Here is a 13,585-nt window from a genome sequence, read left to right as displayed (position 1 = left end):
CTGGTTCAAGAGGTGAGAGGAAACTAAGAGAGGCAATCTCAGAACTAATGAGTTGGGAGGGAGGAACTAGTATAGTCCACCCTTCAGCTGGAAACAGAAGTGCTGGCACATATGAACTCACCCTGGGCAAACAGTAAATGATGGACAGTGTGCAGGATTCAAACCCGCTCATCTTGTGGACCACACAGGACAAAGGAAAAGCACCTGGGAAAGGCAAATACAGTAGTTCTGCCTGTTATCAGCACATAGGAAGAGCCCTGCTAGGTCAAACCAGTGGTCCTTTTAGTCCCGCATCATCTCCCACAGTAGCCAAGCAGCAGAGGTGCCAAGAGTCCTGGTAGGTCTGGGTGAGAAATAAATGAATTTGAATACCCATCGACAGGTTGATTTGAACCAGGGGCTCATCAGGACTCACTCCTGGATTTGTAGTCTCAGGGCTCAAACACAGGACATGTGAGCAGAAACAAAGAGAGCACTTTTTCAGATGTACAGAGCTGGGAAAGAGTGTGTTTCCCTTTGCATCTGAGACAACGTCTTTTTCAGAAAGTCCTGAGACCAAGCACTCTTTGATCTGAAATTACCTTCCATTTACCTGTCCCCTGCCATTTTCCCCTTAGAGCCTGGGCCCAGGGCAAGTAGGTGGAAAAAGAAATAAATTCAAAGAACTTCATACATGAACCCATGTGTCTAACTGTGCCATCCTATGTGTGTCTACTCAGAAGTATGTCCCATTGAGTTTTATGGGGCTTACTCCCAGGTGAGTGTGTCTAGGATTGCCACCTAAGAGCAATGATTGAGCTTCTTGCAATCTGGAGATTTAGTCTTCCTGTCTGTCTTTTTTAACTCCATAGTTCGGGGGAAGTTCATCCAACCTTAGCATAAGATCCAGAGAAAGTTAAACATCATTACATTTCATGGATTCCACTGGGGAAGATAAGGCTGCAAACCTATATGCACTTTCCTGGAAGTAAGCTCCAATGAACCCAATAGGACTTACTTCTAAGTAGACATGCAGAGGATTGTGCCCTAAAGCAAGTGTTTAATTTTCCCATTGAAATTAATGACACAACTTAGCCAAATTACATGCTTGGATTTTAGTGCCCTGAATGCTCTTCCAAGTCGAGGAACAAGGCGTAAGGATTAGAAATGTGAAGCTGCTTGACTCACTGGTAAATTGCAGCTTTGACTGTATTAATCAGATAATTAATTAATTACGACAAGGAAATTTAATTGAAACCATCCTCTTGCTTAAAGAGCATTAAGTGCAAACCCTCAGAGGTGTCCCTACGACCTATTTTATTTTTTTTATTTTTAACAAAAGCAATAGTAGCAGCAGCAGCAGCAGCAACAACAATAATGCTTTCCCATAAAGCTAACCAAATAAATAAATAAATGATCCCTGGGCCTAAAGCGTTCACAATCTAAAAAAGATGCAGAAGAGATACCAGCAACATCCATTTGAAAAGACACTGTGCTGGGGTGAAAAAGGACAGCTCCTCTCCCCACCCCCATAAATATTAAGACACCACTTTAAAAGGTGTATCTTTACCTAGTTAGCAGGGATGCAGAATTAACATGGAGGACTGCAGCTTGTACTGCTGCATGTGTACTCAGAAGTGTCACTTTTAAAGTATCACTTACTTCCTAGTAAGCTTGGAATAGGTAGGGTTGTTATTAATTTTACAAAGCAATGAAAGCTAACATTAAAACCTATGCAGTCAAAGATTCTTTGATTTCTCAAGGACTGTGGGGAAGTAGCTGCAGAATTGAAAATGACCAATAGCGGGGAGGGGGGGACAGTTCAATATTTAAATGAGTTTGATTTAAAATGAGTTGGGAGCCCCATAGGTTCCACCTAATCCTTTCATTGATGTCACAGGAATTCTTCTCCTTTGTACAACTGCTATTTAACTGACATGTGTGGGAAAAAGGGGAGGAGCTCAAAATCAGGGGTTTCTTATTTCTTGCAAGAAACTTAATGTTACAATTTAAATATTCCCAAAATCTGCATGTTTGCTCATTTGTTTTAAAAAAAGAGGATGCAAACAAGCTTGGTCATCCAAAGGCAAGTGAAGGTAGCACCCCAGGCCCCAAAGTGATAGAAATTGCATCCATTTCAGTGGGGCTTCAAAGTAAAGAGAAGGAAAGTAGCAATGTAGAAGGAATGCAACATACTGGAAATGGAAGGCTTACACAGACCTGGTCTACAGATGCAGGGTAGAAACAGCGTCCTCAGGTGGTAGAGTTGCCTGTGCCACTTCGGACTGCTGGATAATGCCTTTTTAATGCCTTACTGACCCCTGGCAAGTAAACACACTCTCAAAAAAAGGTTCAAGTCCAAGCTGCTCCCTGCTGTACTAGCTTTTTACTTCCAGGAAAGGAGTTGTTTTTTCTAAATGGAAGAACTTTCAAAAATGTGATCCCTCATCTCCTTCTAGGGTGGTACAGATCATTCTACCACTTTAGGACTCTACCACTTCTTTCCATTGCATGGGTAGACCAAGCAGTGTTCAGCAGATGGATATTTACCTTCGGAGTCCGATTGACATCAATGAAACTCATAACTTAAGCTAGCAATAGCTTAAGGCAGCCATTTTCAACCACTGTGACGTGGCACACTGGTGTGCCACGAGTGGTCCACAGACGTGCCACAGGAATTTGGAGGAAGGCCATTTATTAATAGGGCCAATGGGAGATGTGAGCCCCCACTGGCAGCATGGTGTGCCTTGTCAATTGTCAAAAACCTGGAGGTGTGCCGTGACCATTTTAGTGTCCTGTCAGTGTGCCATGAGATGAAAAAAGTTGAAAATCACTGGCTTAAGGTTAGGTACTCAGGTGCACTTAGGCAGAAACTACTTTCATGGTCATCAATTATCTGCATATCCAACTACAGATGTGGAATTCAGTATTTATTTGCCCTGAGTTGATACATCCATTTCAACCCTAGCTAGTGTCCCTTGAAGTGAACCAGAACAACAATAGGGTTGGCCCAGAATTTTATCAACTGATAGCTGGAAGGTCTCAATTTAAGCACTTTAACATCCCATTGATTTCAATGGCAGAGCTCAGAACTCACTACAATAGCTCCCATTGAACTTGCTTGCAGGATGTTTGCTCAGAGGCAGGTCCCGATGAAATCAGTGGAAATTTATTCCTTAGCAGGTGATTAGGGTTGCAGCTGTACAACCTGATTCTTACCATGATTTGGGGGATACAGCTGAAATCCTAAGCAAACCTACTGAATTAAAGGCATCCCTGCTGAATTAAAGTATGATATTTCCAAATGCTGTAAATCACACTGGTTCCAGTGGAGTTGACTCCCAAGTAAGAACTCAAAGGATTGCCTCCTTAGAAGGGTTTGACTAGATTGAACCAAACCTTTGGGAATCACCCAGATAGTCTCCCTTTATCCAAACAATAAGCATGTTTGGCATTTTCCAGATCCACAACAGGTTATCTTGGCAGGAGCAGGAAATCAGGTCTCAAGCATCCTGGTCTTTTCTCCCATTTAGAGCAAACCAAACCCAGAAGTGCTTTCATGGAGCCACAAAGCATACTTTCCCATAGTTATATAGAATTGGCCACATTTCAACTGCATGTACGGAACATGGTATACTGTTGCAAAGACTGAAGTGCCTGAGACACGTATCAGAAATATTTTGGTCCATACAGAAGGGGAATTGAACAGGCCATTAGGAAATTGGGTTATAATTGGTACCTGGTTTCCAGATTTGCAGACATAAGTCCGGTTCCTTCTGATGCTGCGTTTGAAAAATCCTGAGCATCCATCACAGGCGTAAACCCCATAGTGCTTGCCAGAGCTGCGGTCGCCACACACTTTGCAAGGGATGTCTAAAATCCGGCCTGAAAGAAGACAGAAAGGTAAGAGAGAAGGCAAAGGGAGCCATAATGGGCTACAGAACTGATGATGACGAGGACACTTGCCATCAACATGTGCCTTTCAAGGGACATTGGCTACATGTGCTTAGATACAGAGACCTGCCTTGCCAAGACCCCAGCATTGTTGCACAAGCAGAAGTTCCAGCTGAAGGGGACGTGGGAGAAAAGGTTGCATTAATCCCTGGACATGTGCAGCTTGACCCTATGCATGGTTTGCTCCAAAAGAAACCCCAGTTATTTCAGTCTGTTTACTCAAAAGTGAATCCTGGTTAGTTAAATGGGGCTTACTTCCAGGTAAACATTCAAAAGACTGTCTTACTCCCTCTAAAATTTATTTTAGGAATCAGCTCCATTGAACTACGTAAGTGAAACTTACTTCTGAGTAAACTTAGCTAGGAGTGCCATGCTTTTCAACCAGAGCTCAAACACATTTACGGCCCAATGCAACCATGTTTATTCAGAAACAAACTTCTCTGATTTCAGAGGAATCTACTTCCAAGTAAACTTACTTAGGAATGTTCCCTTGAGACTTTAGTCTTGCATGGAAGTGAATTCCAACAGCTAGGATTTGATTTCAATTAAGGCTGAAATCCTAAACACGCTTGTAGACTGATCCATTTTTACTCAGACATCAAAACCACTGATTTTAAAGTGTAGATGGGATTGTGGTCAGGCGGGGGGGGGAGGGGGGAGTCCCAGAGCAGTCAGTGAGATTTAGTTCAGTGTCAGCATATTTCAGAATCCACTGCACCAGTGCTCAAAGTCAAAGGCACAGATCCATTCAGAACAAACAGGCCTCTTGTCCTTGCTTTCGGTGGTTTGCAAAATGCGCCTTAGATTTTGACATTTGGAAAGCAGGGAAAAATCCCCCTCTCCCACATTCTCATAAACACAGAAGCCTGTGAGAAAGTCCCATTCATGTCCTTACTCTCCAGCAAATAGATGCTTCTATTTAGCATCTAAGTAGAGTAAAATGAAATGAACATAGTTGAAAACTGAGGTATACCAGCACTGACCTGAATTCCATTCTATCGACTTCTCATCTCAGTCCGCTAACTTTTCCTCCAATTCATTTAATAACACTTACTTTGGAGTGAATATGTTTCTAGTAAATATGCTTAGGGTTATGTATGCTTCCAGGTCTTTTGACATTCCATTAAAATCGCAGGCACTTGCTTGCGAATAAATGTGTTTCGGGTGGGGGCATCATATGTATGTTATCAGAAAAAGAGTTTTTCTATCCACCTTGGGGTGCCCAAGTTATGGGGTGCCCAAGGTGGATTCACAATAAAATAAAAGATCCAAATGATGACAGCATTTCAGACACAACCAGGTAGTTCCTGAAAACAGGTTTGGAGATGTTGGACCAGCTCTCCCCACTTCCTCTTCTGGAGTAGACAACTTTTGTAGCCTCAACATATTATTCAGAAGTAAGTCCATTTGCATAAATCAGGGTTCTCCAAACTTTTTGACCAGAGGGCCACATCAAATACCTGGCATGGTGTTGAGGGCTGGAAAAAAAATTTAAATATAAAATTTATATAAATAAATAAGAGCTAGATGAGTGAATAAATGAATGAATGGGCTCGTTCATTCAACCTCTATGGCCCTTAGAACATCCTCCAGGCACAACCAGAGCATAGTTCCTGTCATGTTTGGCCAAGTGGGCCAGAGGCTTTCAGGGGACAAGAGGCTGGCTGTGGGCTGGATAGAGACTCCTGGCATAAATGGATCATCCAGTACTTCATTTCATTTCATTAACCTTTAATAGGCATAAGCATGAATACAAGGAAACAAACAAAGAACAGAAATGGCCTTCCCCAAACATGAGGATTCCTGCAAACTCATATATTCACAGCTCTATGAGGAGCAAAGATATAACTTTGCATCTCTAGCATTCAATACTTCCAAATTTAAGCAGCATTTCTTTTGCTCCCTGTTGTAATAATATATGGATTTTTTCTTTGCAAGAATATTAAATGAATATTAAAACTGACATGAAACTCCCATAAAGCTGTCCCAGGGATGATTTCTCTGAGTTCTGGTTCCCTTTTGTCAATCCTTCCTCCCAAACAACATCAATTCCAGTCAGCCAATGCGAAAGGCCATACCATGAACAATTCCATAAGTAAGGTGGATTTTAAACTATCCAGCAAGATCCTGCAACTTTTGTCTGCTGCGTCAATGTTGTGTTGTCTGCATAGCATGTCACGTACCCAATCCTGTACACATTTACTCTGAATTTAGTCCCATTGTTTTCATTGCCACTTACACAGTGTCTTCTCTAAGTAACTATACTTCGGGCAAGCAGCATAACTCTCCAATCAGGAGGTGAAAGGATTTCTCAGTGCCCCGGAAGTTACAACCCTCTCCTATCATGTTGACTTGGAAACTGTATTGTGGACCCTGTATTGTGTAAATATGTGCAGGACACAGGTGTAAACTTGCCAGCTCCGACCCAAGCACATTTACTCAGAAGGAGGCGTCATGTACAGGCTGGCAGCTTCCACTCCCCTCCTCTCTGCATGTGTGCACTCAGAACGAAGTCTGGCTAGGTTCGGTGGGGCTCGCTTCCAGCATAGGGACTGCAGCCTGAAAGTTATGGGCCCAACCCACTGACCTGGAAGAAAGTTTCCCGTGAAATCACAGGGGCCTGGAGGTGTTGGGACACTCTCCCTTCGAACTGAGTGCAGAGAAACCCACGTGGAGGGGGGGGGCAGAAAAGGCAACTCCTGAGGAATCCCTTGGCCTCGGAGGAAGGGGGTGCTTTGGGGTGTGTGTGGGTGAGGAAGGGGAAGCGCGCGCTCTCTCTGTGTGTGAGTTTGTGTGTAAGGGGAAGCTGCGTGTGTGTGTGGGGGGGAGAGGAATTCCTCTGCTCCCCGGGAGGACGGGGGAGCGGCCCGAGACGCTTGCAGAGCTGCCTCCCCCGCGGAAGACAATGGAGACATTAGATAAAGTGTTAACTTCGTGATTTCCCCCATTGAGGCGCGCTTGCCGGTCTCCAATCAGCGCGGCTGCCGGCAGCTTCTCCCCAAATGAGACTCGACAGCTGCTGTGCGCGGCCCGGCCCGGGGGACGGGGATTAGGCTGGGACGGGGGAAGGGAAGGCAGGAAGGCTCGCGGGCAACTCGGTCTGCACGGGTCCCTCGAAGGGGCTTCCTCCTCCTCCTCCTGGGGCGGAGAGGTGGGCGATCTGCTCCCGAGAGCGGGGCAACTGCGCGCCCCCACCTGCCTCTTGGGCCAGCAGTGACCCGTCAAAAAGAGTGGCCTGGGAAGGCGGCGCGCACACAATGGCCCGCAGGGGGAGGCCCTCGACGCCCCTCCCTCCTCGCCGAGCCCCTCCGGGCCCCTTCCGAGCCTTAGGGTTAGGAGGGGGAAGCCAGCCACCACCGAGCCGCGCCATCCAGCCCCCGGGGGGGGGTCGCCTCTCGTCCCGGCAAAACGCACCACTGCCCGGACTGGCCTGCTGCAGATCTGGGAATCTCCCCCGCCCCCAGCCCCACTGCTCCCTCTCCGGGCGGGGGGGAGCACGCAGCGCAGCACAGCAAACAACCCCCCGTCCCGGAGTGACCCCCAGCCGCCCACCACCCTCTGCCCACCCCCTGGGGGTCGGCACCTTGCAGGCAGGGAGGCTGACTCGCCAGGAGAAATGCCCCGGGGTGGTGCTGCGCTGCAGCTCGTCGCACAACCGACTGAGGACGGCGACAACCCCGGGGAAGGCGGAGGGTCCGCGGAAGGAGCCCTCTGCCCAGGTGGACGGGGCGGTCAGGCCCCTGGGAAGGAAGCCGGCTCGCGTTCTCGCCTCGGAACAGACCCAGCCGGGGGTGGGCAGAAGGACTGCGGGAGCGCCTCCGGCTCCAAGGCCCCGCGCTGGCTCGTCCGCGGGTCGGGTGACCCACTGCGAACTCCAGGGACGCTTAAAGAAATAAAACAAAACCAAATAAATAGAAGGGAATCACGCCCTGGAAGAGACCCCGAAGCAAACACGCAGGAAGGGCCGCTCGGCTGCAACCCTTGCACGTCTCCGGGGACGGAAGGCGACACCAGGGCTGATTTGGGAGTCAACTTGCTGGGGGTGGCACGTTCTCTCTCTCTCTCTTTTCTCCACACCCCATAAATATTCTCTCCTGTATATATAGGGCCGATTGCCATGCAAAAGCAGCTACAGGGAGCGTATCATCCTCGGCAAGTTGCCTCCCGAGTCTGTCCCGGCGCTGCCTTCCCATTTCTGGGGTTTCAGATCGTACAGGCACAATAAATAAAATTAATATAGTTTTTTAAAAAAATCTGGAACTTTGGTCCCGTCTTTGGAGCATTTTAAAGGGGTGACTCCAGAAGAACTGCGTGGGGATCTCAGATGGGCAGTGGGCGCCTCCTCGCGCCTCCTCTGAAGACGATCCCACGGGGCAGGCGTTCGCCTAAATGTGTTTAGGGTTCCGAATGGGAATGATCATTTTTCCACGCAGCTTCCTGGTGCGACATTGGTAAAACGCGCTGGGAATCCGGCGAAAATATTTCAAGCAGTGAATATATAATAGAAGAACGGAAAACATTTAATTGATATACACATATACTGTAATCCACTATATGATCTATAGTGTAATCTATACTATATAATCTATTTTATATATATATATATATATATATATATATATATATATATATATATATATATATACTATACAATCTATTATATATATAATTGTACATACAATACAATATAAATATAAATTTATATATATTGATATATATAAAATCTATACCATAATCTGCTATATAATTGATCTATACTATAATCCATTTAATTATATATATGATCTATTTAATCTATACTAGATTATGATCTATTAGATATATAGATCTATTAGATCTATTAGTTATATCTACTAGATATATATGATCTATTTAATCTATATTATACTATTTGATCTATACTATATAATTGATCTATACTGTTATCTATACTATATAATCTATAATATATATAATTATGCATATAATCTATACCATAATCTACTATGTAATTGATCTATACTATAATCTATATAATATATAATAATCTAAATATATTATCTATATACTATAATCTACTATATAATTGATCTACTAGAGTTTTATTGTCACCTCGTTACAGAGGCAGTTCTGACGGGCAGACTGGGGGAAGTTCGAGAGTATACTGAATGATATCGGACGCCACTTAGAGCCTGGCCTTTCCTCGTCTTTTAAGCCAGTCGGCTGCAACTTTTCCCCTCCAGTGCCTGCCCGTGTACTGACGGTATTCACGCTCCATCAGTCCCTGCCAGGCACCTGCTTCTACTCTCGCTCGGCCGTGCGTTCGGACCTGTTGATGCTGCCCTCTCCAGTCCCAAAGCAACTGCATTGACTTCTGTTGCGTTTTAAATCAATATAAAATGACACACTGAGTGCCTTGTTTTTTTCCCCTGGGCGTTCACAAATTGAGATGATCTGGACATTTACGTAGAATTTTCTTCTCGCATCGGAGAGTTTAATGTCACTAGATCAGAGTCCACTATGATTTTTCGCGTGGGGACCATCCGGTCCACGTGGAGCTCAGGCCACAGTCCGACCCGACGCACTTCTCCTGGGAAGCAGGTCCCCAGTCTCTATTCGGTGGGGCTGGTTCCCAAGAGAGCAGTGTGCAAAGGGGGGGGCACAAGCTCAACCCCATGGAGGCCAAGGGGAGAGCTGCTTAACTCTGTCCCCATGGAAATCCCAGGGGTCTGGGAGTCCCGTTCCCCCCTACATAGGAAGAGCCCCACTGGTTCAGGCCAAAGGTCAATCTAGTCCAGCTTCCTGTATCTCACAGTAGCCCCCCAAGTGCTTCAGGGAGCGCACAAGACAGCAAGACACAAACTGCATCCTGGTGCCCTCCTCCGGAGACTGCTCCTGGGCCTTCTCCTCCGGAGACTTTCGCCCCTTCCTTCCCCTTCCTGCCACTTTTGCCCCCTCCTCTTCCCACTCTGACTGGGCCGTGTGTCCGTCTCGCTCTCCTCCCTCCCACCCCAGCCAGCCAGCCAGCCAGCCAGCCAGCAGGAACGGTTTAGCTGAGAAAAATTCTTAGGCTGCCGTCGGATGCCAGGCGAGCGCGGGAGTCTTCGCTGGAGCCCACCGAGGTCACCCGCTAGCTGCCTGACCCTCTTTCCAGGCCCCTGAAGTTTCCCGGGGAAGACAAGCGGGCCGGGCGGCGCTGGGAAAGCGCTCGGAACATCCCTCGACGGGGCGTCCCGGGGGCTCTTTGTGTCCCTTAATTGCTTAAAGATATCTGGCAGCCTCGATTACTGTAATTACCATCAGGGGCTGTTGAAAGGAGCGAGGCTGCTGGGCCAGGACTCCTCGCGGGGTCTTGTTACCACCCAAGCAGAGAGATCACGGCTGACATCACTCCAACCTGGTGGAAGGGAAAGCCGAGTCCACAAGCCGCCTTGAGCCTGACTTGGCCCCCCCCCCCGGCCTGGAATCCAAAACAGAGGCGGTCGGGGACGTCCTGGGGCAGGGCTGGGATCCTTCCCAGAAGTCCCCAAGGGGGCTTCCTTCGTTTGGGGGTCTCTTCCCCCCCAAAAGAAGGCTGGTGGGGAGCATAGAAGAGGGAGTGCGGTTTGTGGGCGCCTTCGGAGCTCTCTGCCTGAGTGCCTGTTCGCAGAGACACAAACAAGCCACGATCCGGCGGCCCAAGTGCCGCGCTTTGAGGTCTCCCTGATCTCCACGGTCTGTTTCTAAGCGTGTTGACTCTCAAGATCGCCCCCTCGGATGTCAAGGGGGTTTCCTGGCTTAGGAGAGCTGCCTGCCTCCCCCAGGTGCTCCCATGGAGATCAATGGGGCTGACAGTGACCGGTTTGGGGTTACCCCAGGCCCATGGCACCCAGCCCCATCGGAGCCCCCGAGCACAGCCCTTCTTCTCAGGAGCCAGCCCTCGAACCGAAATGCGCGGAGGCGGCGGCTTCACGGTGGACCGCCAGGAAACCTCCAGGGCCATTAAAAGCCGCGGGGGCTCTGGCATTGACGTTTATTAAAGTCAATAGGGGTGCGAAGGGAGTTGGCTGCAAAGAGAGGCCCAGAGCACGGCTGTGGAGGGAGCCGGGTCGTGGCGGTGCACACTCCGAGCCTGCTTGCAAAGAAGGCCCGCGCAGAGCCGGGAGACTCCCTTCCAGGCGGCGCCCCGTCGCATCATTGCCGGGAAGCCAGCTTCCACCACAACCCGTGGGAACGATTCGAATCAGGTTTGCAGATCGATTCGCACGGAAGCGTTCAAGACGCTCTGGAAATGGGGTTGCTCTTCATTTGGGCCTCTCCCCCTTTCCCAAACCGAATCCCACTGTCAGCACCTTCTGAAGGCGCCCAGTAAGAAGAGAGTAAGCTCCATGGACTCTAATGGGGCTTACTTCTGAGTAGGCATGCATAGGATTGGGCTCTAAGGCTGCAATTCACACTTATCTGGGGGTAAGCTCCATGGACTCTAATGGGGATTACTTCTGAGTAGGCATGCCTAGGATTGGGCTGTGAGCTCGCAGGCAGAACTGGCGCTGGCTATCCGGATCACAGAGGATTCAAGCCTCACAGGAGGACCACCCGAGACTCCCAGCACTCTTGGGCGCTTCGATGGGAGCCAGGCACCGGCCGAGCTCCGACTGCCCTCCTCTGGGTACGCTTCCCTGGGAGGAAGGGCCGTTGGACTCAGTGGAACTTACTTCCCAGGAAACGGACCTCCGCTCCGGCTGCGGAAGGCTCAGCAGCGGGCCACGACCAAGCCAGGTCCGGCTCCCAGTCCCAATTCCCAGTCTCCACGCCTCGGCACCCATTTTTGCAGTTCTGTGGTTTAGTTCCCGTGGGAGCCAAACAAATCCGAAGCGGAGGGCTTCGAAAGAGAACCAATCCGGAGCATCTCGCTCTGAAATCCCACCCGTTCACCGCTCCCTTCGGGCAGTCAAGCCATCTTGGGGACGCCTTTCTTCAAAAACTCCACTCCTTGAGGTGGGTGAATTGGTTACTTTTAATTTTTTATTTTTTTGTTTTTAACATGAGGCATTGGACGGAAATGGAGAGGACAACGCCGTTTTCCCAGGCAGAATTTCTTTATGCTGTCTGCACAAAATCGAATTTCACATTTTGACTTTCTTGGGGAAACTTTGGACTGCGATGCCGGGACAGGAGCCCTCCCCGGGGTAAAGTTAGCAGCAAACACTCTCACACGGGCACTCACACGGACCCCAAGAGAGGAAGGAGGAGGCCAAGGCGGCAGGGAAAGTAATTCAGGGGAGGAATTGGGACTCGCAGTGGAATCTCTGAAAACCAGCACCTCTCTCTCTCTCTCTCTCCTCTTTTTTAGGAGATAAAGGCTACAATCCTATCCACACTTTCCTGGGAGAAAGCCCCATTGACTTTAATGGGGCTTACTTCTGAGTAGTCAGGCATAGGATTGGGCTCTGAGGCTGCAATCCTATCCACACTTATCTGGAAGGAAGCCCCATGGAGCAACATGAGACTTACTTCCAAGTAGTCATGCCTGGGATTGCACAGAAAGTCCATTCCCTTATAGGGACGTTTTAAGAACGCTCTTCCAGCGCCACGATCCTGCTCTCTGTCGCCCCCCCCCCAATTCCCTCCTTGTCATTCGGCGTCCGTTCCCGACTGTGTGAGTTGCCCGCACACTCCCTAACTCCCTCTCCGGCTTTCGAAAGCAACTCTCAGCCCGGGAGGTCAATCAGACTGGGGGGGGGGGGGAGAAAGAGGAAGAAATCCTCCGCGGCGAGGTGTACCCGGATTTCGGATTAAGGGAAATGTGACTTCTCAGTGGTTTCTGCTTCCCCCTCCCGCCTGCAGGATTACTCCGGGAGGCTGGCAGTGGTGTGCAAAGTATTCCCGTTAAATCCGATTTCGCCCCAGCCCCCCCTCCCCCGCTCCAGCTCCACGCCATGCGATGGCATTCAGCGCTTCCATCGGGAGTCTCCGGGCTCAAGCCTTTGCGCGTCTACTCAGAAGTAACTCCTAATGTGCTTACTCAGTGGGGCTTACTCCCAGGAAAGTGTGGCTAGGATTGCAGCCTCAGGCTTCTCCCGGCGGAGGAAAGAAAGGGGCTCCGCGCCCGAAACCTGCCTGCCACCCCATCGCCCTTCTCCGGGGCAGCCACCCCCTCGACGAAGCCCTGCCTGAGTCGACCACAACCCTCCCCGCCTGCCCCGGCCCGCTTCCACCGCCCTCTCGGAGCAGAAAGGCAACCCAAGTTCTCTGCAGAGCCCCCCAAGTGCCGGCGGGAGCCTGCCCGGCCGGCAGACCACCCCAGGCGCCCCCGGAGCCCCGCAGGCTTCCCGAGCAGCCAGCCCTGGGGGACTCTCCGCCAGGAAGAGCCCGTCCCGGGACGCCGCTCGCCTCCCTCGCATTACCCACTTGTTGAGCCCGCCGGCTTGCTCATGCTGGAGTCCCTGGCGACGGGCTGCCGTCTCCTGGCTGCGGGGCTTCAGGCGGAGGGGAGCTGCTGCCGCTGCCGGCGCCCGGGCGTCCTTCTCCGGCTGACGTGGGAGCAGGTGCCTCCCCGAGGAGTCAGAGGCGCCCCCGCCGGGGAAGGCGGCGCATCCTCCCCGCCCTCCCCCAGGCACTCCTGCAGACTCCGGGGGGCCACTGGGCTGGACGGGTCTCCCTCCAAGGAGAGCAGCGGAAGGCGGCGGTGGTC

The 13,585-nt window shown here is 49.9% G+C and overlaps 1 protein-coding gene across 1 annotated transcript in view; it reads right to left on the bottom strand.

Moving 5' to 3' along the window:
- NR2E1 (nuclear receptor subfamily 2 group E member 1) overlaps positions 1-13,327 on the bottom strand; it is a 28,894-nt gene extending 15,567 nt beyond the window's left edge. The window contains exons 1-2 of the mRNA XM_066610461.1: positions 13,303-13,327; positions 3,719-3,864 (exon numbers count right to left, since the gene is read on the bottom strand). Of these exons, the coding sequence (XP_066466558.1) occupies positions 3,719-3,864; positions 13,303-13,327 (171 nt within the window). The remainder of the gene's footprint in view (positions 1-3,718; positions 3,865-13,302) is intronic.
- Between the last annotated feature and the right edge of the window lie 258 nt (positions 13,328-13,585).

This window comes from Tiliqua scincoides, chromosome 1, assembly GCF_035046505.1.
Source record: "Tiliqua scincoides isolate rTilSci1 chromosome 1, rTilSci1.hap2, whole genome shotgun sequence".
Classification (NCBI taxonomy): domain Eukaryota; kingdom Metazoa; phylum Chordata; class Lepidosauria; order Squamata; family Scincidae; genus Tiliqua; species Tiliqua scincoides.
This window is presented reverse-complemented; position numbering and strand designations above follow the sequence as displayed.